Source organism: Elephas maximus, chromosome 20 (assembly GCF_024166365.1).
Source record: "Elephas maximus indicus isolate mEleMax1 chromosome 20, mEleMax1 primary haplotype, whole genome shotgun sequence".
Lineage (NCBI taxonomy): Eukaryota > Metazoa > Chordata > Mammalia > Proboscidea > Elephantidae > Elephas > Elephas maximus.
This window is the reverse complement of record NC_064838.1, coordinates 56,108,066-56,135,126: the sequence shown is the minus strand read 5'-3', so window position 1 is coordinate 56,135,126 and position 27,061 is coordinate 56,108,066. Positions and strand designations below refer to the sequence as shown.

The following is a 27,061-nucleotide window of genomic DNA, read 5'->3' as shown; positions in this document are numbered from 1 at the left end:
ATGCTCAAGGCAGACAGTTTTTACTAGTTAAGCTAAACTATTATCTGATTTTAAGATGACTTCAGGGGATATTTTTGGTTTAAGGTTTAAAGATTATCTCAGGGTAATAGTTTCAGGGGTTTATCCTACCTTCCTGGCTCTAGGAAGTCTGGAGTCCATGAGAATTTGATGTTCTATTCTGCATTTTTCCGTTTTTGATTAGGATTCTTCTATGAAACCTTTGATCGAAATATTCGGTAATGGCAGCTGGGGAAGCTCCAGTTCTTCTGGTCTCGTGGCAAAGGAGGCAGTTGTTCATGGAGTCATTTAGCTACACATTCCATAGCCTCCTCCTATTCCTGACTCTCCTTCTTCTGTTCCTGGAGGAAGAGACTACTGAGTGAAGGTCTGAAGGATAGTTTACCAGTGAAACGAGTTGTAATTGGGTGGGAGAGGGGACATGTTTGTTATCCATTGTTATATATATATTTTTTTATGATAAAAAATTTTTATTATGCTTTAGGGGCAAGTTTACAGGGCAAATTAGTTTCCCACTAGATAGTTTGTACTGTATTCCTTACAATGTGTCGGTACTCTCCCCATTTCAGCCCTGGTTTCCCTGTTCCTTTTGTCCAAATTTTCTACCCCTTCCTGCTTTCTCATCTTTGCTTTTGGGCAAATGTTGTCCTTTTTTTCTTTTTTTAATTTTTTAAAATTGTTTTTTAGATGAAGGTTTACGGAGCAAACTAATTTCTCATTAAACAATTAATACACATATTGTTTTGTGACATTGGTTGCCAACCCCATGACACGTCAACACTCTCCCTTTCTTGACCTTGGGTTCCTTATTACCAGCTTTCCTGTCGTCTCCTCCCCGTCCTTGTCCTTGGGCTGGTGTGCCCAGTTAGTCTCATTTTGTTTTATGGGCCCATCTAATCTTTGGCTGAAGGGTGAATCTCAGGAGTGACTTCATTACTGAGCTATAAGGGTGTCTGGTAAGTCTGGTCTTTTTTGTGTGTGTGTTTGAGTTAAAATTTGGTTCTACATTTTTCTCTAGCTCTGTCCAGGACCCTCTATTGTGATCCCTGTCAGAGCAGTCAGTGGTGGTAGCCGGGCACCATCTAGTTGTGCTGGACTCGGTCTGGTAGAGGCTGTGGTAGTTGTGGTCCATTAGTCCTTTGGACTAATCTTTCTCTTGTGTCTTTGGTTTTCTTCATTCTTCCTTCCCCCAGACCAATGGAGTATCTTAGATGGCCTTTCACAAACTTTTAAGATGTTACTTACCAAAGTAGAATGTAGAACATTTTCTTTATAAATTGTTGTTTTTGATGTTAGATGCCGTTGAGTCGGTTCCGACTCATAGCGACCCTATGCACAACAGAATGAAACACTGCCTGGTCCTGCGCTATCCTTAAAATCGTTGTTAAGCTCGAGCTCACTGTTGCAGCCACTGTGTCAATCCACCTTGTTGAGGGTCTTCCTCTTTTCCGCTGACCCTGTACTTTGCCAAGCATGATGTCCTTCTCAGGGACTGATCCCTCCTGACAACATGTCCAAAGTATGTAAGACGCAGTCTCGCCATCCTTGCTTCTAAGGAGCGTTCTGGTTGTACTTCTTCTAAGACAGATTTGTTCGTTCTTTTGGCAGTCCACGGTATGTTCAATATTCTTAGCCAACATCACAATTCAAAGGTGTCAATTCTTCTTCGGTCTTCCTTATTCATTGTCCAGCTTTCACATGCATATGATGGGATTGAAAATACCATGGCTTGGGTCAGGCACACCTTAGTCTTCAGGGTGATATCTTTGCTCTTCAACACTTGAAACAGGCCCTTTGCAGCAGATTTACCCAATGCAATGTGTCTTTTGATTTCTTTCTTTTTTTTATAATTTTTATTGTGCTTTAAGTGAAAGTTTACAAATCAAGTCAGTCGCTCACACAAAAACCCATATACACTTTGCTACACACTCCCAATTACTCTCGCCCTAATGAGACAGCCCACTCTCTCCCTCCACTCTCTCTTTTCATGTCCATTTCGCCAGCTTCTAACCCCCTCCACCCTCTCATCTCCCCTCCAGGCAGGAGATGCCAACATAGTCTCAAGTGTCCACCTGATCCAGGAAGCTCACTCCTCACCAGCATCCCTCTCCAACCCATTGTCCAGTCCAATCCATGTCTGAAGAGTTGGCTTCAGGAGTGATTCCTGTCCTGGGCCAACAGAAGGTCTGGGGGCCATGACCACTGGGGACCTTCTAGTCCCAGTCATACCATTAGCGTCTTTTGATTTCTTGACTGCTGCTTCCATTGCTGTTGATTGTGGACCCAAGTAAAATGAAATCCTTGACAACTTCAATCTTTTCTCCATTTGTCATGATGTTGCTCATTGGTCTAGTTGTGAAGATTTTTGTTTTCTTTATGTTGATGTGCAATCCATACTGAAGGCTGTGGTCTTTGATCTTCATTAGTAACTGCTTCAAGTCCTCTTCACTTTCAGCAAACAAGGTTGTGTCATTTGCATCACACAAGTTGTTAATGAGTCTTCCTCCAATCCTGATGCTCCATTCTTCTTCATATAGTCCAGCTTCTCAGATTATTTCCTCAGCATACAGGTTAAATAGGTATGGTGAAAGAATACAACCCTGACACACACTTTTCCTGACTTTAAACCAATTGGTATCCCCTTGTTCTGTCCCGACAACTGCCTCTTGATCTATGTAAAAGTTCCTTATGAGCACAATTAAGTGTTCTGGAATTCCCAGTCTTTGCAATGTTATCCATAATTTGTTATGATCCACACAGCCAAATGCCTTTGCATAGTCAATAAAACACAGGTAAATATCTTTCTGGTATTCTCTGCTTTCAGCCAGGATCCATCGACATCAGCATTGATATCCCTGGTTCCACATCCTCTTCTGAATCAGGCCTGAATTTCTGGCAGTTCCCTGTCGATATACTGCTGCAGCCGTTTTTGAATGATCTTCAGCAAAATTTTACTTGAGTGTGATATTAACGATATTGTTCTATAATTTCCACATTCAGTTGGATCACCTTTCTTTGGGAACGGGCATAAATATGGATCTCTTCCAGTCAGTTGGCCAGGAAGCTGTCTTCCATATTTCTTGACATAGACGAGTGAGCACCTCCAGCGCTGCTTCTGTTTGTTGAAACATCTCAATCGGTATTCCAATTCCTGGAGACTTGTTTTCCACTAATGCCTTCAGAGCAGGTTGGACTTCTTCCTTCAGTACCATCGGTTCCTGGTCATATGCTACTTCTTGAAATGATTGAACATTGGCCAATTTTTTTTGGTACAATGACTCTGTGTATTCCTTCCATCTTCTTTTGATGCTTCCTGCTTCTTTTAATGTTTTCCCCATAGAATCCTTCACTATTGCAACTTGAGGCTTGAATTTTCTCTTCAGTTCTTTCAGCTTGAGAAACACCGAGTGTGTTCTTCCCTTTTGGTTTTCCATCTCCAGCTCTTTGCACATGCCATTATAATACTTTATCTTCTCGAGCCGCCCTTTGAAATCTTCTGTTCAGTTCTTTTACTTCATTAATTCTTCCTTTTGGTTTAGCTACTCAGTGTTCGAGAGCAAGTTTCAGAGTCTCCTCTGCCATCCATCTTGGTCTTTTCTTTCTTTCCTGTCTTTTCAATGACCTCTTGCTTTCTTCATGTATGATGTCCTTGACGTCATTCCACAACTTGTCTGGTCTTCGGTCACTAGTGTTCAGTGGGTCAAATTTATTCTTCAAATGGTCTCTAAATTCAGGTGGGATATACTCAAGGTCATATTTTGGCTCTCGTGGACTTGCTCTGATTTTCTTCAGTTTCACCTTGAACTTGCATATGAGCAATTGATGGTCTGTTCCACGATTGGCCCCTGGCCTTGTTCTGTTTGTCGTACTGTGGGGGTTTGCGTGTTGCTGTGATGCTGGAAGCTATGCCACCGGTTTTCAGATACCAGCAGGGTCATCCATGAAGGACAGGTTTCAGCTGAGCTTCCAGACTAAGACAGACTAGGAAGAAGGACCCGGCAATCTACTTCTATAAAGGATTAGCCAGTGAAAACCTTATGAATAGCAGTGGAACATTGTTTGATATAGTGCTGGAAGATGAGCCCTCCAGGTTGGAAGGTACTCAAAAGATGACTGGGAAAGAGCTGCCTCCTCAAAGTAGAGTTGACCTTAATGACATGGATGGAGTAAAGCTTTTGGGACCTTCATTTGCTGGTGTGGCACGACTCAAAATGAGAAGAAACAGCTGCAAACATCCATTAATAATTGGAACCTGGAATGTACGAAGTATGAATCTTGGAAAATTGGAAAACGTCAAAAATGAAATGGAACTCATAAACATTGATATCCTAGGCATTAGTGAGCTAAAATGGACTGGTATTGGCCATTTTGAATTGGACAATCATGTAGTCTACTATGCTGGGAATGACAACTGAAGAGGAATGGTATTGCATTCTTCGTCAAAAAGGACATTTCAAGATCTACCCTGAAGTACAACGCTGTCAGTGCTAGAGTAATATCCATACGCCTACAAAGAAGACCAGTTAATATGACTATTATTCAAATTTATGCACCAACACTAGGGCCAAAAATGAAGAAATAAAAGATTTTTATCAGCTGCTGCAGTCTGAAATTGATCAAACATGCAATCAAGATGCATTGATAATTACTGGTGATTGGAATGTGAAAGTTGGAAACAAAGAAGAAGGATCAGTAGTTGGAAAATATGGCCTTGATGATAGAAACAATGCTGGAGATCAAATGATAGAATTTTGCAAGACCAACGGCTTCTCTTTTGCAAATACCTTCTTTCACTAACATAAAGGGCGACTATACACATGGACCTCTCCAGATGGAACACACAGGAATCAAATTGACTTTATAAACTATGTTATGCTAATTGAGCTCCATGTTCCTCTAGACCATGGTCCCCGTAGCCCTCAGCCCAGTAATTTGTTCCCTCAGGGAGTTTGGATGTGTTTATGGAGCTTCCATGATCTTGACTTGGACAAGTTATGCTGGCTTCCCCAGTATTGTGTACTGTCTTACCCTTCACCAAAGTTATCACTTGTCCATTGTCTATTTAGTTTTTTTCCCTCCCAGTCCTTCTCTCCGTTTTAACCATCAAAGATTGTTTATTTTTGTGTGTAGACCTTTTCATGCGTTTTCATAGTAGTACTCTCATACAATATTTGTCCTTTTGTGATTGACTTACTTTACTCAGCATAATGACCTCCAGATTCATCCATGTTGTGAGATGCTTTGAAGATTCGTCTTTGTTCATTATCATTTCGTAGTATTTCATTGTGTGTATGTACCATAGTTAGTTTATCCATTCATTTGTTGATGAACACCTGGATTGTTTCCAGGATATATTCCTAGGAATGGGATTGCTGGATCATATGGTATTTCTATTTCTAGCTCTTTAAGGATGTGCCATATCATTTTCCAAAATCGTTGTACCATTTTGAATTCCCACCAGCAGTGCGTAAAAATTCCTATCTCCCTGCAGCCTCTCCAACATTTGTTTTCTGTTTTTTCTATTCTTGCCAGTAATGTCAGGATGAGATGGTATCTCATTGTGGTTTTGATTTGCATTTCTCTGATGGCTAGTGATCACGAGCATTTCTTCATGTGTCTTTTAGCTGCTTGAATGTCTTTGGTGAAGTGCCCTTTGCCCATTTTTTAATTGGATTATTTGTCTTTTTGTTGTAGAGGTGTTGGATTTTCCTGTAGATTTTAGAGATTAGGCTTTTGTTGGATTTGTAATAGCCAATTTTTTTTTCCCAGTCTGTAGGTTCTCTTTTTACTCTTTTGGTGAAGTCTTTTGATGAGCATTAACCGTTTAATTTTTAGAAGATCCCAGTTATCTAGCTTATCTTCTGGTGTTTATGTATTGTAAGTTATGGTTTGTATCCTGTTAATGCTGTATGTTAAGGCCTCTAGCATTGATCCTGTTTTTTCTTCCATGCTCTTTACAGTTTTTGGTTTTACAGTTAGGTCTTTGATCCGTTTTGAATTAGTTTTTGTGTATGGTATGAGGTATGGGTCCTGTTTCATATTTTTGCAGGTGGACATCCAATTTTGCCAGCATCATTGTTAAAAAGACTGTCTTTTCCCCATTTGATGGACTTTGGGCCTTTGTCGAAGATCAAGTGATGGTAGGTGGATGGATTTACATCTGGGTTCTCAATTCTCTTCCATTGGTCAATGTGTCTGTCTGTCATTGTACCAGTACCAGACTGTTTTGACTACTGTAACTGTATAGTAGGTTCTGAGGTCAGGTAGTGGGAGTCTACTACTTTATTTTTCTTCTTCAATAGTGCTTTACTTATCCAGGGCCTCTTCCCTTTCCATGTAAAGTTAACAATTAGTTTTTCCATCTTGTTAAAGAATGCTGTTGGTATTTGGATCGAGATTGCATTGTATTTGTAGATTGCTTTGGGTGGAATTGATATTTTCATGATGTTAAGTCTACCTATCCATGAACATTGTATGTTTTTCCATTTATGTAGGTCTCTTTTGATATCTTGCAGTAGTGTTTTGTAGTTTTCTTTGTATAGGTCTTTTACATCCCTGGCTATATTTATTCCTAAGTATTTTATATTTTAGGGGCTATTACAAATGGTATTGTTTTTCTGATTTCCTTTTCCTAGTTCTCTTTACTGGTGTATAGGAATCCAACTAATTTTTGTATGTTTATCTTGTATCCTGCTGAAACTTTCTATTAGTTCCAGTAGTTTTCTTGTGGAATTTTGGGGTTTTCTATGTATAGGGTTGCTATAAGTCAGAATTGACTCAATGGCAGTGGGTTTTTTTTTTTTTTTTTTGGTTTTATGTATAGTATATCACTCACAAATAGGGACAGTTTTACTTCTTCATTACTGTCTTAGTCATCTAATGCTGCTACAACAGAAATACCACAGGTGGATGGCTTTAACAAAGAGAAGTTTATTTTCTTATAGTCCAGTAGGCTAGAAGTCCGAATTCAGGCCGCCAGCCCAGAGGAAGGCTCTCGCTCTCTGTTGGCTCTGAAGGAAGGTCCTTGTCATCAGTCTTCCCTTAGTCTAGGAGCATCTCAGCATAGGAACCTCAGGTCCAAAGGATGTGCTCTGTTCCTGCTGCTGCTTTCTTGGTGGTATGGGGTCCCCCTGTCTCTCTGCTCACTTCTCTCTTTTATGTCTCAATGAAATTCCTTAAGATGCTATCTAACTATCTAATCTTGTATATCTCACCAATATAACTGCCACTAACCAATCTCATTTCATCACAGTGATAGGATTTACAACACATAGGGAAATCACATAAAGTGGTGGAGAATCACACAATGCTGGGACTCATGGCTCAGCTAAGTTGACAGATATTTTGGGTGGACACAATTCAACCCATGACAATGGCCGATTTGGATGCCTTTTACTTCTTGTTCTTGTCTTACTGCTCTAGCTATGACTTCCAGCACAATGTTAAATAGGAGTGGTGATAAAAGGCGTTCTTGTCCTGTTCCTGTTCTCAACGGGAATGTTTTCAGCCTCTCTACATTAAGAATGATGTTGGTTGTTGGTTTTGCATACATGCCCTTTATTATGTTGAGGAATTTCTCTTCTATACCTATTTTATTGAGAGTTTTTATCAGGAATGGGTGTTGGGCTTTGCTGAATGCCTTTTCTGGTCCCATTGAAATGATCATGTGATTCTTTTATTTATGTGGTGAATTACATTGATTGATTTTCTAGTGTTGAACCATCCTTGCATACCTGGTATGAATCCCACTTGGTCGTGGAGTATTATTTTTTTGATATGATGCTGAATTCTATTGGCTAGAATTTTGTTGAGAATTTTTGTATCCATGTTCATGAGAGATATTGGCCTGTAATTTTCTTTTTTTGTGGTGTCTTTGCCTGGTTTTGGTATCAGGATTATGCTGACTTCATAGAATTTATTTGGAAGTATCCCTTCCTTTTCCATGTTCTGAAATAGTTTGAGTAGTACTGGTGTATGCTCTTTGAATATTTGGTAGAATTCTCCAGTGAAACCATGTAAGCCAGGGCTTTTTTTGTTGGTAGTTTTAAAAAAATCTTTTTAGTCTCTTCTCTTGTTATGTGTCTGTTCAGGTTTTCAACTTCAGTTTGTGTCAATTTGGGTAGGTAATGTGTTTCTAGAAATTTGTCCATTTCCTCTAGGTTTTCGTATTTGTTGGAGTATAGTTTTTCACTGCATTCTGTTATGATCTTTTTTATTTCAGTTGGGTCTGTTGTAATGTCCCCCATTTCATTTCTTATTTGGATTATTTGCATCCTCTCCTGTTTTTCTTTTGTCAATTTGGCCAATGGTTTGTCGATTTTGTCGATCCTTTCAAAGAACCAACTTTTGGTTTTGTTGATTCTTTCTATTGGTTTTCTGTCCTCTATTTCATTTATTTCTGCTTCGATCTTTATTATTTCCTTTCTTCTGGTGGCTGTGGGCTTCTTTTGCTGTTCTCTTTCTATTTGAGTTGTGTAGCTAATGTTTTGATTCTGTCCCTTCTTTTTTGATGTGTGCATCTATTGCTACAAATTGACCTCTGAGTGCTGCCTTTGCTGTGTCCTGAAGGTTTTGGTATGTGTGTTTTCATTCTCGGAATTTTTTGATTCCATCTTTGATTTCTTCTATTACCCAGTGGCTTTTAGGTGAGGTGTTATTCAGTTTCCATGTATTTTATTTGTTTCCTTTCTCTTCCTGTTGTAAATTTCTACTTTGATGGCTTTGTGATCAGAGAAGATACTTTGTATTATGTAAATGTTTTGGATTTTGTGGAGGGTTGCTTTGGGGCCTAAGATGTGGTCTGTTTTGGAGAACGTTCCATGTGTGTTGGAAAAGAACATTTACTTTGCTTCTGTTGGGTGGGGTGTTCTATATATGTCTATGAGGTCAAGTTGGTTGATTGTGGCCTTTTGATTTTCTGCATCTTAGTTGAGTTTTTTTCTAGATGTTCTGTCTTTACCAAGAGTGGTGTGTTGAAGCCACCTATTATTAGTGTGGAACTGTCAATCTCTCTTTTCGGTGCTGTTAGAGTTTGTTTTATGTATTTTGGAGCCCTGTCATTGGGTGCATAGATATTTATTATGGTTAAGTCTTCATGGTGGATTGTCCCTTTAATCATTATATAATGACCTTCTTTGTATTTTATGGTGGATTTTGTTTTAAAGTCTATTTTATTTGAGATTAGTATTGCCACTCCTGCTCTTTTTTTGGTAGCTGTTTGCTTGATATATTTTTTCCACCCTCTGATTTTTACTAAACTTATATTTATGTTTCTAGGTGTGACTCTTGTAGACAGCATATTGATGGGTCCTGTGTTTTAAGCCATTCTGTCACTCTCTGTCTCTTTATGGGTGCATTTAAGCCATTTACGTTCATTGTGATTACTGATGAGTTTATTGCTGTTATTTTGTAGTGCTTTTTTGTGGTGCAGACATTTTCTTTGTTCCTCTTATTCTTCTGTGCTGAATTCCTTTTGTTTATGGCTAATATTGCCCTTTTGATTGTGTATAATTGATTGTGCTAAGGAACATGTTCCTCTCAGGTGTTCTTGTTTATTTTGTGGGCCTGATGTTTGCCTGAAAGGTGGTTTCTGGGAATGGCTTCAGTTCCAGATCAGAAAGGTGTCTTAGGGTCGTAGTCTCAGGGCTTCCTTCAGTCTCTGTCAGACCACTAAGTTTGGTCCTTTTTGTGAATTTGATTTTTTGTTCTGCATTTTTCTCCTGCTCTGTCTGGGACTGTCCGTTGTGATCCCAGCCAGAGCAGTTGGTAGTGGTAGCCTGGCACTGTCTAATTCTTCTGGTCTTGGGGTCATGTAGGCTGTGGTTCATGTGGTCCATTAGTCCTTTGAACTAATTGCTCCCATGAGCCTTTGTTTTCATCACTCTCCTTTGCTCTAGGTGGGAAGAGACCAATAGCTGTATGTTAGATGGCTGCTCAAAATCTTTTAAGACCCCAGACTGTACTTACCAAAGTGATATGCAGAACACTGTCTTTATGAACTATGTTGTGCCAACTAATGTAGATGTTCCCTGATTGATTGCTGTTCCTAACACATGAATCAGCTGTGGGTCTGCTTCTATTGATTCTTTTTCTTTTGATTGCTGGTCACGTTTTCTTGCCTCTTCATATGTTTCACTAAAAAAAGTTCTATGTCAAACATTGTGGATAAAAGCAGTAGGGACTGAGGCAGGTGACTTTTTAACTAGTCAGTTCAGTTGGGTTGGGAATGGGTTGCCACTGTAGTTTCATTCAATTTGGTTTCAAATGTCTTGAGGGTGGGATCAAACCCCTTTCTCTAGCAGTTTTGTGGACTCTCAGCACAGTGTGACTTAAGATCTCCCAGCCTCTAGCTTCCTGTGCTGCTCCTGAACCAACAGAAGTCCCAAGAGGGAGAATGGTAAGTTCAGAGGTCTCACTCTGTGTGTGAGGATTTTCCAGATTCCAGTAAGGCCAGCAGCTCACGTGCAACTATTGAAAGCTCAGCTGGTTTCTCCTTATCCCAGTAACATTCCTTTGCATATGGCAGGTTCTGTGTCCAGAGACTTGATAAATATCCACAGGCATGAAAGCAGCAAGCAACCACCAATCTCTGCACAGCTAGAAAAGGACAGTCCCATTCTGGAATTCTGTTTGTTTAAACTTCCCCTCTTAGCCAAAGTTCTTTGATGACTTTAAAGAAAAACATGATGTTTGTGGTTTATTCAGTGTTTTGTTATTATTATGGTTAACATGGGAGCGATACCCTTTTGTGACCCTGTGCATTCTAACTGGAAGTGGAACTCTCTGACGTTCTCATGAAGTGGCATCCTTTGTCCTTTCTGGTTCCTCTTGAGGGAAGCCCTTCCTTGCCTTCGCCTGCCTTTTATACTATCTTGTTTCCTCTTTTGATGTTACCAGAACTTCTTGGTCTGCACGGGATGTGAATTATTCCCACGTATCCTGATCAGTAATTAGATTTTGAATTTAATTATTTCTGTCTTCCTCTTATCTCTCAAATAAGTCGATGCCCACCATTTAGGCTGTGAGGAAAATGGAGATTATCCTTCCAGACAAGGCTTTTATGATTGTGTGTGGTGTCAAAAACTGATTAGTATCAGAACATTATCATTCTCAAACTGACTGATACAGCACCTTCTCTGTCACACTCCACCCTATAAGTTCCCAAATCCTCAAGTGTAACCCTGACTCCCTACACCTTCACCCATTAACTTCACATTGACACCCCTTAGCCTCAAATAGTCTTCTCTTCTTCCGTACATTTCTCACAGTCCCACACCAGCCTTCCCCTCCTTACTCACCCTTGTTTGTGTTGTTGTTGGGTGCCATCGAGTTGATTCCAACTCATAGCAACTCTACGTGACAGAGTAGAACTGCCCCATAGAGTTTCCTAGGCTAAAATCTTCAGAGGGACAGATTGCCAGGTCTTTCTCCTGCAGAGCTGCTGAGTGGGTTTGAACCACCAACCTTTTAGTTAACAGCTGAGTGCTTAACTATTGCACCACCAGCCCTTCTTCTGCTTATCCTACATATTCTAAATGCACTTCTCAGTGACCTTGGGACTATAACTCTGAGGCAGGACCAGAACCTTAAGTTTACCCCTGGGCCTTGGCCAGAGGTCCTTCTACTCAGCTCTGACTTTCTGGCTCCAGGTGGGTCTCCGAGGCCAGGAGCTGATCAAGGTAGGGTGCTGCTCTGCATTGGTCACTTCTCACCTATCTCCTGACTCTGGCCTTGAGGCTTTCAAGGGGAGAGGAATACAGGAGAGCAATTAAGGCCATTTTAATCTGAGATATGGGCCCAGGCTTCTCTTGGAGACTTCATGGGGTTCCCTGGGCACTCTGTGGATGGGTCAGATATGGGTCAGCAACTGAAATCTTCTCTCTAAAGGTAATCATTGATAGTAGTTTGGGTATGGACTTTTTCTGCTCCTTTATATGTACTTACAATTTAAGTTTATAATTATATACCTAGCTAAATTTGTTTATATAGATGGAATCAGTTATCTTCAAGTTTTTAACTTATAAATACATCTTCAGTATATGTCCTTATCACTCAATTTTTTTAAAAATAATTTTTATTTTGCTTTAAGTGAATGTTTACAAATCAAGTCAGTCTGTCAGATATAAGCTTATATACACCTTACTCCATACTCCCACTTACTCTCCCCCAATGAGTCAGCCCGCTCCCTCCATCCAGTCTCTCCTTTTGTGACAATTTTGCCAGTTTCTAACCCTCTCTACCCTCCTATCTCCCCTCCAGACAGGAGATGCCAGCACAGTCTCAAGTGTCCACCTGATACAAGTAGCTTACTCTTCGTCAGCATCTCTTGCCAACCCATTGTCCAATCCCTTCCATGTCTGATGAGTTGTCTTCGGGAGTGGTTCCTGTCCTGAGCCAACAAGAAGGTTTGGGGACCATGACCGCTGGGATTCCACTAGTCTCATTCAGACCATTAAGACTGGTCTTTTTATGAGAATTTGGGGTCTGCATCCCACTTCTCTCCTGCTCCCTCAGGGGTTCTCTGTTGTGTTGCCTGTCAGGGCAGTCATCGGTTGTGGCCGGGCACCATCTAGTTCTTCTGGTCTCAGGATGAGATCACTCAATATTTTTAACAGTTATGCAGTATACTATAGCATGAAAGGACTGTAAACCATTTAATCCATCCCCCTATTGATGGATGTTTAAGTTTTTGTAGTTTTATGCTATTACCAATGACTGACTATCTTGATATGCCTTTACACCAATGGGTCAGTATTTCTGATGTCTTACCTTTGTAGGCAGGTCTTTGCCCATTTTTGGCAGAAAAGAATGGGCAGCATTTTTGTCTTTTCCCTGGAGAGAGCTCAACTGTTGGGATCCATCCTGGTGCCTGAGTCATAGCTGCCCTTATGACATCCAGTCATAGCTGCCCTTATGACATCATAGGCCTTCCCTCCTCCACTCTTTCTGCCTATGTCATGAGTAGGAGAACACAGACCCAAGGGGATTTGAACCATCTACACCCAATCCATGTGCGACCAATGGTGAGTAAGAGAGAGCCAGACACAACAGTCTTATTAAGGATGTCTCCATAGATCTCTCAGAATGAGAGGACTCCCCTGACGTCTGAAGACTCTGGGGAGACCTGGAAGTTTGGGATGTGTGGGATACTAAACAGAGAGAGAGAGAGCTGTGCCTCAGTCTTCCTCATGTTGATTACAGGGGGAGAACCAGCCTGAAAAAATTGGTAAACACATTAATGATGCCGTGCCTCAGCAGGCAGGGAAGTTGACTGGTCCATCTTCAGTACCACTGACCTCCATGAAGAAGGTGAAGGTAGGAGGAGCCCTGGCTTGGATGTTGCTGATCCCTGTGTCCTATTGTTTTGGCTAGAGTCTTTTGCATGGTCCAGAACTTAGAACGAGGGTCAACTCATTCTTGTCTGTCCTCTTCCCCATTTCCTTTTGAGGCTAAAAGTGTTCATCTGGCTGAGACAGAGAGTAGGTGATAATAAGAAGACATCCAGAAAATTATGAGCTCCAGATCACACAGGGCTGGGGATGGGAAGGTGGAAGCTGTGGTTCTGGAATGGAATGGGCAAGATATGGGAAACTCGGCTTAGTTAGAACTATCTGTGTGTGCACATGTGTGTTTGAGCTTGTGCGTATGTATTTTCTTGTTAATGAAGATTTAAAGTGTGAAAGTAAAAAAAAGTGAAGATGAGGAAGAGATAAAGAGGTCAAACTTTCTGGGATAGGGGAAACTTAATACCTTGATGTAGGAGAGAGCAGGTTGCGAATTTTACCTGGAGTCAGGGATGAGAGGGCACTGGGAACAAAGGATGCCACTTCTCCAGCAGGTGGGTGGGGTCTGAAGGGACAGGACATGGATACTGGTTAGGTGGACAAGCCCAGGAGGAACATGCTAACACTTTGACCCATAGATCACGGTGGTCTTGCCCTAGGCTAGCCAACCTAATCCATGTAAACTGAGCAGCCAGGACCAGTGTACCCCCATTTTACATTATGGGGACACTGAGACTTGGGGTAAGGCAGTATACCTCTGATCATTAACCAGTGAGTGGCAGAAGCAGGACATCTGCCTTGTCTTCTGGCTCCAGTCAGTGCTCTGCCAGTGCGCCTGAATTTCAGAGGAAGGGACAATTATTGATAGAGGATCAGAGCCCTTTCCTGGCATATTGTGGGGCTGAGGTGGGCAGGAAACATTCCTTTAGTGTCCCCTGGTTTTTCTTGCAAGCCCCCAGAAAACCAAAAGAAGTCCCCCAACAATGATCTGGAAGTTATAAAGATCCAGGCCTGGTGGCGTGGGACGCTGGTGCGCAGGACACTGTTGCATGCAGCCCTCAGGGCCTGGGTCATTCAGTGCTGGTGGCGGCTGATCCTGGCGAGGCTTCTGGAGAAGAGGCGGCAGGCTGCGCTGGAGGTCTTTACAAGGAAGGAGTGGGCGGCAGTCAGGCTACAGTCCTTGGTCCGCATGTGGCGCATCCGCAGGCACTACTGTCATGTGCTCAAAGCTGTCCGCATCATCCAGGCCAACTGGCGGTGTTACTCCTGTGCTTCCCGGGGTTCCATCAAGGGCCACTACAGAGTCATAGCCAACCAAGTGCATGTCAAACTGGAGTTCTTCCTGGGCTCAGGGCCTTGCATTATGACAGAGCGTCTTCTCCTCCCAATAAAGGAGTGAAATGTTCTTCCCTCAGCCTCTCTGTTTGACAAGGTCCAGGAAGTCAAGGCACACAAAGGCAAATGATGGCAGCTTTGAGGAATCAGCAGGGGTTGTCTGAGGCCCCGCGTAGAGGATTCTGAGCCCTTTGTCCAGACTGAGTAGGGACCGTGATTGATTAGTGATGTGGCTGAGCACTCGGCTGATAACCAAATGTCTGGCAGTTCGAACCCACCATCCACTCTATGGGAGAAAGATGTAGCAGCCTGCTTCCGTAGATTTACAGCCTTGGGAACCCTATAGGGGAGTTCTACTGTGATCTATAGGGTCACTATGAGTTGGAATCCATTCGACAGCAATGAGTTTAGTTTTTTTTTGTCTGCCATAGACAGGAGTGTTGGGGGTGCAGGGCCACTATGTCAGCCAACTCTAGAGAGCTTCATTCACATGTGGCCTGTGTAAATGGCCCCCCACACCCACCCCACCCCATGGTTGGTAAAATAGAAGTGTGGAATTGTGGTACTGGTGATGGCACTGGAAACACATTTGTCAGGAATTTACTCACCTGGGTTTAGTTACTCAGACCTTGTTCCCCCATCCCCACCAATGGTTGAGAGGAGCCCACTTACCCCTAGCCCTGAGATGCTGTCCAGCTGGGGCCATATACTCATACTTAGCCTCTAAATCAGAATCTGAGACCCAAATTTGAAGCTGTTAGAGAGCGCAGCTCAAGTCCTCATTACTACTTCAAACTCCATCTGTCCCTTGCTCTCCAGTCCTTAATGGAGGCTGGGCTCCTCCTTGTCCAGACCTGGCTAGTACAGGGAGTTCCAAAGGGATGGGGATGAGAAAAGAAAGTGTTCTACTATTAGAGAGCCCTCAGGCAAATGCCAGGCCGTAGACATAAACCCAGGTAAACCCTCAATAAGGCTGGCTCAGACAGAGTTGGCTTCTGGTGGTTCCCCCCATGAAGACTTGGGATGGGATTACAGCCCAGGTGATGATAAAGGGGCAATTAAGAGGTCAAGGTTAGGCTGTCCCTCTGCCCTTTTGGATACTGTAGACAGGGAGGGGTCTGGGGTCTTGGGTTATTCCCCTACCAAGTCTGCAAGCTCAGAAACTATGTCCTAGCCCTGCTGTCTTACTTATCTACTGCTGCTGTAACAGAAATACCACAAGTGGATGACTTTAATAAAGTGAAATTTATTCTCTCACAGTCTAGTAGGGTAGAAGTCTGAATTCAGGGCACCAGCTCCAGGGGAAGTCTTTCTCTCTCTGTTGGCCAGGAGGAAGGTCCTTGTTATCAGTCTTCCCTTGGTCTAGGAGGTTCTCCATGTGGGAACCCCAAGTCCAAAGGATGATCTCTGCTCCCAGCACTGCTTTCTTGGTAGTATGAGGTCCCCCACTTTCTGCTCATTTCCCTTTTCTTTTATCTCTTGTAAGATAAAAGGTGGTATAGGCCACATCCCAGGGAAACTCCCTTTACATTGGATCAGGGATGTGATCTGAGTAAGGGTGTTATATCCCACCTTAATCCTCTTTAACATAATCTAGATTAATCTTGCCTCGTTAACCACAGGCAGAGATTAGGATTTACAACACACAGGAAAATTATATCAACCACAAAATGGAGGACAATCACACAATATTGGGAATCATGGCCTAACCAAGTTGACACATGTTTTTGGAGGACACAATTCAATCCATGATACCTGTTCCATCTACTCTACCCTGGCGAGCTGGACTCTCGGCTCACGTGGTTATGAGATGATGCCTGGATGTCTCAGGCTCCAGCTCTTGCTTTGCATCTGGGATGAGTACTGTGTTTCCTGGCTCTGTCCCTCCATGTCCTGCCCCTTGTTTCTCACTCAGGCCATACTATTGCAGCATATGGGTCTCTCACTCCTGCTCTGAAGGATTTCCGTCTCCTTGCCTCCCATTGTCTAGTGAGTGTCTCAGAGCAAAGAGTGAAGACTTTGGAGCCAGACTGACCTGGGGCAGAATCCTGGCTCCACCACTCACTGATGTGTGGCCATGTGCAAGCCATTTCCCTTCTCTGAGCCCCAGTTTTTGAGCCGTGTAATGCATTTGGTTAGCCCTTCCTTTCAGGTTTGCTCTGAGGATTTGCTATAATTCTCTATCTTTTACATGTAAAAAGTGATCAGTGTTTCTTTCTCTGTCTTGTGTGTGTGTTTCTGTCTTGTAGTGGGCACCCGTCCCTCTGTGTATGTCAGTCCCCGTCTCCTTCCAGGAACTGCTCCCCTCAAGCTCTGGTCATGTGGTATCTGCTGCCATATTCTCATATGATCCCACCTCCTTGTCTACAAGGATTGTTCCAGGGATAGTCACTTTACCAGGCGGGGCTATTCACGGCACCTTGCCCCTCTGGGCACTGTTGTTTGGCCCAGGTCTGGACCTCTGACCCAAGGTGTGTGAGTCAGATCCTGTCCCCAGGCCTGAGGAAGGGGGCAGCTCCTCTCTAGTGGGGAAAGATATAAAACACTAGGCCCAGATGTTGTCAATAGCCCCTTTCTCCCAGGGGCAGGGGCTTGGTTCAAGAAAAGAGAATGAAGCCAATAAAGAAAAGTGGCAGGGATGAGGGTCAGATCAGTTTAGTTGTCTTTAAGCCCATTATGTCCCAGCTCTTCCCTGTTTTGGAGTTCAACAATTTCTGTGGTTTTGTGAAATCATTCAGTAGTCTCTCAATAAAGTACCCTTTCACCAGGCTGAGTTTGAGTTTTGTATCCAATTCCTGGCCAGTGTTGCTGGGCCTCTGTCTCTGTCTGAAGGGGTCTACATTCTGGCCAAGGATGCTGGTACCTCCCTACTGAGAACTCCCGAGAATTCAATGCGTGAGTATGCCAGGGATGGCAGTGATGGAGGCGAGTGCCCAATTAGGCAGCGGTGAGATGAATGTGGTGGTGGAATGAGGGCAGGGGCCCAGGAGGCCACAGTCCACTGTGGTAAAGGGAGGTGTCGATTAATCCAGGCCCTGCTTCAAGGAGTGCAGAGCCTTGGGGAGGTTTGGTTACAAGGTCAGTTTGTAATAAGTATTTGAAAGAAGAAAGGAAGGATGGGAGCCAGTCAGTGAAGTGGTGGACTCCCCTCCATCCGGGTCTCCCACAAGCTCAGCATGTCTCTTTGGTAGGCTTGGCTTCACCACAGTCTCCCAGTAACGCTGTGTCAGCCAAAAAGTATGCTGCCTTTGAGAGACCTTGCCTTTGTATGGCCTTTGTCAAACCTGAGTCTGGTTCATAACAATGCAAGCTTAACAAATAAATGAATGGAGGACGAGACAATAAAAATAATGTTTAAAGCATACCTAAAGGAATATTTTGGTAAAACTTAACAGTTACCATTCTTAGAATTAAAAGCAGACTATACACCTTCTAGAACACTGGATACATTAAAAGTAATGATACATATTTTATATACCGAAAGATCTAAACTCAAAAAAGTAAAAAACACAAAAGAAGTAAGAACTTACTTGAAGTTCTACAAATATTCAGTGAAATGTCTGCAACGTGCTAGGCAACATGGGGAACATGGCAGACAAGATTTCCTTCCTCAACAACAATGCAGCCTAGCAAGGAGACAATTAAAGAAGCTGTTATAATACTGGTGGTAACTGTATGTTCAAAGTACCATAGAAGCACATCAGAGGGAGACATCCAGACCAGGAGAATCAATGGAGACTTTCTAGAGGAATTTAGGAGAGCATCAACACTGTAGGACCAAAGATCAAGAATGAGCTGAGACAAGAAGGAGGAATAAATTGGCCACATGAAAGGCTAGGAGTGGCGTGGGGAGGGGATTGTGTTTGAGGAGCTGGAACTGCATGGACAAGTGCCCAGAGGGAGGAAAGAGCATCTTTCATGAGTAGACCTGGAATGAAGTACATATGGGTACAGCATGGACTGCAGCACGAGTGTTACATGATGAGACTGGAGGTATTCAGTGGAGACATTGGTGAAGGAGTGGAGACCTTATCAAGAGGCGATGGGAAGCACTCAAGGGCTTTAATGAAGTGCTTTACTTGATCACATTTGTATTGAAGAAACTTCACTCCTGCAATTTGGAGAATGACTCTAAAGGGGCGAGGGAAGAAAGATGTTACAATGATGCAGAGTTCACATTACGGTGGCTCATGTTCTTAGAGTAAGTTGTTGTTGTTAGGTGCCATCAAGTCGGTTTTGGCTCATAGTGACCCCATGTGCAACAGAATGAAACACTGCCCAGTCCTGTGCCATCCTCACAGTTGTCGTTATGCTCGAGCCCATTGTTGCTGTGTCAATTCATCTCATTGAGGGCCTTCCTCTTTTTCGCTAACCCACTATTTTACCAAGCATGATGTCCTTCTCCAGAGACTGATCCCTCCTGATAACGTCCAAAGTATGTGAGACATAGTCTTGCCATTCTTGCTTCAAAGAAGCATTCTGGCTGTACTTCTTCCAAGACAGATCTGTTCATTCTTTGGGCAGTCTATGGTATATTCAATATTATTTGCCACAATTCGAAGGTATCAATTTTTTATTCTTTATTTATTTATTCTTTATTCATCATTTCAAATGCATATGAGGCGATTGAAAATTCCATGGCTTGGGTCAGGCACACCTTAGTCTTCAATGTGACTTCTTTGTTTTTAACACTTCAAAGAGGTCTTTTGCAGATTTACCCAATGCAATGCGTCTTTTGATTTCTTTTTTTTTCACATCCTTATTCAATACATTATGCACCTTGACGATGACTACGAGCAAAGTATACTCAGAGTTCACTGTGTGCCAGTGACTGTGCTAAGTGCTTGAAGTGTTTTATAAAGAGTAATGTGAACTAAGACGGCATTGGTGGTTCAGTGGTAAAATTCTCACTTTATATGCAGAGAGACTCAGCTTCCATTCCTGGCCAGTGCACCTCAGGCACAGCCAGCACTTGTCTGTCGGTGGAGGCTTGCATGTTGCTATGCTGCCGAACAGATTTCAGGATAGCTTTCGGACTCAGCTGGACTAGGAAGAAGTCCTGGCGATCTACTTCGAAAAAGTCAGTCAATGGCAGCCCTATGGATCACAACAGTCCATGGGGTTGCCATGAGTTGGGGGCGTCTTTTGATTTCTCGACCGCTGCTTCCATGGGTGTTAATTGTGGATCCAAGTAAAATGAAATCCTTGCCAACTTCTATCTTTTCTCCATTTATCATGATGTAGCTTACTGGTCCAATTGTGAGGATGTTTGTTTTCTTTATGTTGAGGTGTAATCCATACTGAAGGCTGTGGTTTTTGATCTCCATCAGTAAGTGCTTCAAGTGCTCTTCACTTTCAGCAAGCAAGGTTGTGTCATCTGCATATTGTAGGTTGTTAATGAGTCTTCCTCCAATCCTGATGCAGCGTTTTCTTCATATAGTCCAGAGGCTTGGATTATTTGCTCAGCATACAGATTGAATAGGTTAAGGTAAAAGATACACCCCTGATACACACCTTTCCTAATTTAAAACCATGTAGTATCCCCTTGTTCTGTTCGAATGAGCACTTCTTGATCTATGTACAAATTCCTCATGAACACAATTAAGTGTTCTGGAATTCCCATTCTGCAGGTTTTATCCAATGTTATCCTTCTACCTCTTCTGTCTTTGTCTGGAAGCTCAGCTGAAGCCTGTCCGCCATGGGTAACCCTGCTGGTATTTGAATACCAGTGCCATAGCTTCCAGCATCACAGCAATGCGAAAGCCCCAACAGTTTGACAAACTGTCAGACACGTGAGGGCCTTAGGGTAAAGTGGGAGGGAAATAATGCAGTTTTGTACAAATAATAGGTCTGGGTGGAAGAAACACCAGTCAAAGATTGGTAAGCTAAACACAGAGGAGCCCATACAAAAACTCATGGAGAGAAAAAGAAACATGTAAACAATTGTTTAGGAATTTATTTCCAAGGAAAGTTAATCTTCCTGCTTCCAAACAGAAGAAAATTTTACATAAGAATACTGAGCCTTTTCAATGAAATTAATGAGTATGAACTCTGTGAAATAACTTAAAGATTTACCCTGAAATGAAGAAAAAATAGAATTTGCAGTTCAAAATGGGGCACCCGGTTTTGGGATGATTTGATATTAAGACAACACTAAGGCAAATTCTGGTTAAGTGAATAGTTGTAATAGAAAATAGATTAAATGTAGAAGAGAATATTAAAATATTTAACAGAAGAAAAATTTTCCTGAAATGAAAGACATTAACACATAGATCAAGAGGACTTACCATGTCCCAGGAAATTTTAATAGATAATGGTAAAACACTAAGCAATTTTCTATTAAAACTTCTGTACTTCAAGTTAACTGATCCTGTGAATACCAGGAAGAAAATGAGATTCATTTACAAGGACGAAATTTAATAATGTCCAGTTCCCAGCATCATTCAATACCAAAATGAGTTTGTCCTTAGAGTTTTTGAGGTCAAAGAGTTTTACCCCTGAATTCAGCCAAGTGCTTATTCTTGTATGAAGTTGACAGAAAGAGACTCCCAATTAACCCATGGAAGATTGCACCCATGGACTCTTTTTGCAAAACTATTTTATTATCTAATCGTGCTTCCAAGAGATTCCACAAAGTAATGAACTCAGGAAGACTCCTGGTATCAAGATGATGGACTAGTCATTCTCTAAAAAATTTCTTCTCCTGATCTAAATCCGTAAAAATTATAGAAATGATAAAAATCACAACTGAAAAATCCCAGCTACTATTCCGAGCAAAACCTGAAACCACAATGTGTTCCTGAAAGGAGGGGCACACAGCATGCCAGCGGGAAGCCAGCACTGCCCTGGGGACGGCCAAAGTAACCTCACAGGAACCAGCCTCTGCCACATACCGGGAAGCCATCTTGGCTCCCCCACTAGGAGGTCACTGTGCCCACTGCTCTGAGGAGCCACTGCAGTCATGATAATCATCTAGCTAGATGCCAGTTAGCTCCTGAGTGGCACAATCTGTTGAGCGCTTGACTACTAACAGAAAGGTTGGTGGTTTGAACCCACTCAGAGGTACCTTGGAAGAAAGGCCTGGCAATCTGCTTCAGAAAGGTCAAAGTCTTGAAAACCCATAGAGTGCAGTTCTATCCTGCACATATGGAGTCTCAGTGAATTGGAATCAACTCGACAGCAACTGGTTTGGTTTCGTTTCTTTTTTTGGATGCCAAATCAGCCAACTCATGGGATGCACATGAGGCACAAGGAAAAATCTGTTCCCACAGTTGAGTGCACAAGCAAGGATCACCGGACAGCACCTGATTGGTCATGGTGAACACAAAGAGACAGATACCCTAGCTGCCCTAGTAAGATACATGCCTACCAGAGGGTGGGAGAACCTTGCAAAGACTCAGGGATCAGTGACATGAGTGAAGTCCAGTGAGTGGGGCATGCCAGGACATCTCTTCTAAGATAAAAGACAAGCTGTGACACCTGGTGCCTGGTAACATTGCTTTGATTCATTTATTTGGTACTCTGGATGGCTGCCAGTTTTAAATGGGACCCAGAGCAAGTGAGAGCTCTACAGCAGGCCAAGTCCGTGGGACAAGCAAGCCTCTGACACTCGGGCCATATGATTCAGCAGATCACGCTGTGCTAGAATTATTTGTACTAATAGGCGAATCACAGTGCAGCCACCAGGGCTCTGTGCAAGGCCATGAACTACTGTCTACAATGGCAGAGAACTACTTTCCATTTGAAAAGTAGCTTCTAGCATGAGGCCTAGTGGGTACATTTGAGACCAATCTAGAGAAGGTCAAGAATGCATGAGCAAATTATAAGAGCAGATTGGCCTAGATGCCCATGTTTAGTGCTTTTAATTGCTATTATATGGCCCTTCTAGCCATGGTCTTGTAATGCCCACAAAATGATTGGGTTGGACTATGCAAATAAGGTGCTTTTGGCCCACCACCAAAGGGACTGGACAGCCTCTAATGCAAATAAGTGGAACCCTTGTAGGAGATTGGTCAGTTTTTCCTATCCCACTAGGTTTAAAAAAAGCCAATCCCAGAGAGTGAGGGGTAGGGGATGGGGGGCTCACTACCATCAAGAAGAAGAACCAGGAGCAGAGTGTGTCCTTTAGATCCAGGTCCCTGCACTGAGAACCTCCTAGACCCAGGAGACAGAGAGAGAGCTGTAACACTGAAGACAGCATGAGACAGCAGCGGCACAGGACCGGCAGTCTAGGCTTGCGGACTCACAGAGCAAGAGAGTGGAGTGCCTTTGGGCACTTGTTGCTGGAGCTAAAGAGCTTTGTAATAGTTGCCTGAGTGAGGGCCAAGGCCAAAAGTGGGGACCCCACGGCAACAGCCTAGAGTAAGCTGTCCTGATCGGAGAACTGTATCCTGAGTAGCTCCTGTTACTTTCAAGTTGATCCTGATCCTGCATTGTAACCTGTTAATTCTCTAATAAACCCCATAATTGTGAGTGTGGTCTATGAGTTCTGTGTGTCCATTGCCATGAATCATCAAACCCAGCAGAGAGTGCCGTGGGAGGGATGGATGGTGTCAGAATTGGTAAAAAGGGTTGGAGGGTAGAGGTATGTCTGATCTCCACTTCATAGGAATCAATCTTGGCTGATGTTGATAGTGATTCTCTCTCCTCCCCCTGAAGTTAGACGAGGTCTGACGCCACACCATTTTTACACCATGTCACCTACCTCTGTGGTACAACTTCTTTTCCATTTGTTGTTGTTAGGTCCTGTCAAGTCGGTTCTGACTCATAATGATTCTATGTACAGAAGGATAAATGAGACACCGCCTGGTTCTGCATCATCCTCACAATCGTTGTTATGCTTAAGCCTATTGTTGCAGCCACTGTGTCAGTCCATCTAGTTGAGGGCCTTCCTCTTTTTCACTGACCCTCTACCAAGCATGATGTCCTTCTCCAGGGACTGGTCCCTCCTGATAACACATCCAAAGTATGTGAGATGCAGTCTTGCCATCCTTGCTTCTAAGGAACATTCCAGCTGTACTTCTTCCAAAACAGATTTGTTCATTCTTCTTGTAGTTCATGGTATATTCAATATTCTTTATCAACACCATAACTAATGCTTCATGGTGGAGGGGTCTTTATACCCAGCTGATGAAGGAGGAAAAGACGGAGACCTGTTTCACAGATGTGTTAATGTAATATGTTGGTACTAGGGAAACTGGTGCTGTATAATAGCCCAATCAAGGGTAGTCCTGAAGGACAGCTGAGAAAGGCAATCTCACCAGTGGGCAGAGAGTTGAGAAGTACCCTTTGTCATCTACTTCCTATGGTTGTCGGGGCTGGGGATGGGCTGAGATCTGAATATACATAAGTCTTGTATAGTGGCAAATGGCTTGGTTGGTTGGACAGGGGCCTGGAAGGAATAAGATTGTAAGCTCAGTGATAAGGGAGTCTGAAAAAGAAGTATGTGTCTGGGCCAGTGGACACTGCACAAAGTGTGCATACTTTTGGGTCTCATTTTCAGAAGAAAAGATACATCGCAGAGGAGGGTGTCAATAAACAAGTGCGTTTCGGCAATTGTCTTGTAGATGTTGGTCAGTCTCTCTCCTTGGCCACCCCAGTGCTCACAAAGTAGGCCATGAGCTGAGCTGCCACAGTGGCGATAATGGGGACTAAACACAGGCCTGAAGACTTGGTTTTTCTTCACCATGGCTGCTATATATAGTATCAGGGCTGAGTGTCCAATGTGCTAACAGCAGAGACCTATGGGGCATTGCTTTCTCCTTGCCAGAACTGGTAGTATTTTGGATATAGGTTTGCCTTTTCCACTATCTGAGTGCTTATGGAATGCATTCACCGTGATAATTCCACAGGGCAAGAAACCCATTTTATGACAAAAAAGTGTGGCAATGGGCCCTGATCATGGAATCTACTGGTCTTACACTATATCCCATCACCTAGTGGCAATTATCTTGATAAACACGGGAAGGCTCAATTAAAGCACCAGGTGGGGGACACCTTGTGAAGTTGGGATGCTGTTCTCCAGGATGCGGAATTTGCCTTGAACTAATGTATGGCAATGAGTCCCCTAGAGTTAGAATATATGGATCTGGGAATCGAGGGTTGAGGTTGGGAGTTGCCTCTTCTGGAACGTGTGCTTCCTCCCTGCAACCGTAAGACCTGTTTCTGAGGGAAGAGACATTTTCTTTCAATGGATATAGGGAGGGTTCCACTGAAATCAAAGCTGTGTGTACCGTATGGACACTTTGGATCCCTTATGTCAGTGGATGAACAGGCAAAAGAAGGAGAACTCTACTGGAGTCACTGGGTGGCACAGTTTAATGCTACACTACTAGTGGAAAAGTTGGCAGTTTAAGCCCATCCAAAGGTGCCTTGGAAGGCAAGACTGGTGATCTATTTCTAAAAAGTCACAGCCTTGAAAACCCCATGGAGCAGTTCTACTCTGCACACATGTGGTCGCCATGAGTCGGAATTGACTTGAATGCAACTAACAACAACAACTGGCTGGGGTAATCGGTCCACCATTACTATGAAGTCCTAGAGTTGCTACTACACAATGAGGGCAGGGAGGAGTATGTATGGAACTCTTGGGATTCACTGGGGACACATTAGAGTACTTCTTTGCTTGATAATGACTATTAATGGGCATATGTACAATCACAGCCTACTACTGGCAGGACAACCAAGGGCTCAGACCCCTTGGGGAGGAAGATCTCGATCTCTCCACCCATGAAACAGCCCAGACCAGCTGAAATCCTAGCTGAGTCAAAGGAACTCTAGAACAAGTGGTAGAGGAGAAAGATGATGAATATTACTTTTTCAAGACCAGCTACAGCAGCGGGACAGTGAGGACTGTAGCCTGTTTTATTAACCCTCTAATGTTAGTCTTCCAGGATCTCATGACTGTCTATGCCTTGAAGAGGATCGATCGATTGATTGAACTTTACCTTTTCTTGTAGGGGAGTGAAGAAGTTTACATTCTAATGGAAAATAGAGACCTCATGTTGTAGTATGGAGTACTGGATCTGAGTGACTTGCCCTAGGCTATTTTAGATGTTGTACCTTCTCAGAAATAAATCGAAGACTCAGACAGCATTATTAAATAAATTGGAAATAGCAAGAAACATGATAGACGTGGTTGAAAATGAAATAACTGTCAGAGGAAAAGTTTGAGGTGATCATAGATGCTGTAGCTAAAAGAGACAAAGGTATCAAAGCTAATCAGTACCGTAATCAAGATACAGAACGGTTCTGTCTACACAAGGCTCCCTTGGGCTACTCCTTTGTAGCCACTGCTCCTCGATTTCCCCATCTGTAACCTCTGGCAACCACTAATAAGTTCTTCTTTTCTACACATTTGTTATATACTAATGTTATACAAATGAAATCATACAGTATGTAATCTTTGAGATTGGCTTTTTACACTCAACATAATTTCCATAAACCCATCCAAGCTGTATATATCAAAAATTCATTTCTTTTTATTGCTGAGTAGTGCTCCACGGTATGGATATACCACCATGTATTTAACCATTCACCCACTGAAGGGCATTTGGGTTGTTTCCAGTTTTGAGTTATTATGAATAAAGCTGATATGCACATTTGCGTACAGGTTTTTGCATGAATATAAGATTTTATTTCTCTGGGATAAATGTCCAAGAGTGCAATTGCTGGGTCATATAGCAAATTCACAAGATAATTTTTTGTGGTAAAACATATATATTGCCATTTCAACCCTTTTTATGTGTACAATTCAGTGACGTTATTTACATTCACCATGCTGTGCAACATCACTATCCATTTCCAATTTTTTTCTTTACCCTTAACAGAAACAAAGTGCCCTGTCTTAGTCATCTAGTGCTGCTACAACAGAAATACTACAAGTGGACGGCTTTAACAAACCGTTTATTTTCTCACGGTCCTATAAGCTAGAAGTCCAAATTCAGGGTGCCGGCTCCAGGGAAAGGCTTTCTGTCTCTGTTGGCCTTGGAGAAGAGTCCTTGTGATGCATCAGTTTTCCCTTGGTGTGGGAGCATCTCAGCGCAGGACCTCAGGTCCAAAGGACACACTCTGCTTCCAGCGCTGCTTTCTTGGTGGTATGCAGTGTCCCTGTCTTTCTGCTTGATTCTCTCTTTTATATCTCAAAAGACATTGGTTTAAGACACTAATCTTGTAGATCTCACCAATAAAGCTGCCACGAATCTATTTCATTACACCGTAGTGATAGGATTTACAACACATAGGGAAATCCCATCAGATGACATAATAGTAGACAATCACACAATACTGGGAATTATGACCTAGCCAAGTTGACAGATATTTTTTGGGGACACAATTCAATCCATGACATGCCCTATAAGCAATAACTCCCCCTTCTCCCTCTCACCTGCCCCTGGCAACCATTAATAAACTTTGGTCTCTATGCA

General features: G+C 42.8%; 2 protein-coding genes across 2 annotated transcripts in view; both read left to right on the top strand.

Annotated features, from left to right (window-relative positions):
* The first annotated feature begins 12,067 nt into the window (after positions 1–12,067).
* Positions 12,068–17,797, top strand: LOC126064241 (IQ domain-containing protein F1-like). The gene is made up of 3 exons (XM_049863074.1): positions 12,068–13,040; positions 13,219–13,332; positions 14,254–17,797. The coding sequence occupies exons 1-3, from the start codon at positions 12,906–12,908 to the stop codon at positions 14,698–14,700; spliced, it is 696 nt and encodes a 231-aa protein (XP_049719031.1). The 5' UTR covers positions 12,068–12,905; the 3' UTR covers positions 14,701–17,797.
* Positions 13,309–27,061, top strand: part of LOC126064242 (IQ domain-containing protein F5-like) — a 42,619-nt gene continuing 28,866 nt past the window's right edge. Inside the window, exon 1 of the mRNA XM_049863075.1 lies at positions 13,309–13,332. The gene's annotated coding sequence lies outside the window, so the exon portion shown is untranslated. The remainder of the gene's footprint in view (positions 13,333–27,061) is intronic.

Coding starts and splice junctions, on each gene's coding strand:
- LOC126064241 (XM_049863074.1), top strand. CDS start 12,906: ATGACATCCAGTCATAGCTGCCCTTATGACATCATAGGCCTTCCCTCC. Junction 13,041..13,218: donor CAATCCATGTGCGACCAATG/GTGAGTAAGAGA, acceptor TGTTGATTACAG/GGGGAGAACCAGCCTGAAAA. Junction 13,333..14,253: donor CCTCCATGAAGAAGGTGAAG/GTAGGAGGAGCC, acceptor TTTTCTTGCAAG/CCCCCAGAAAACCAAAAGAA.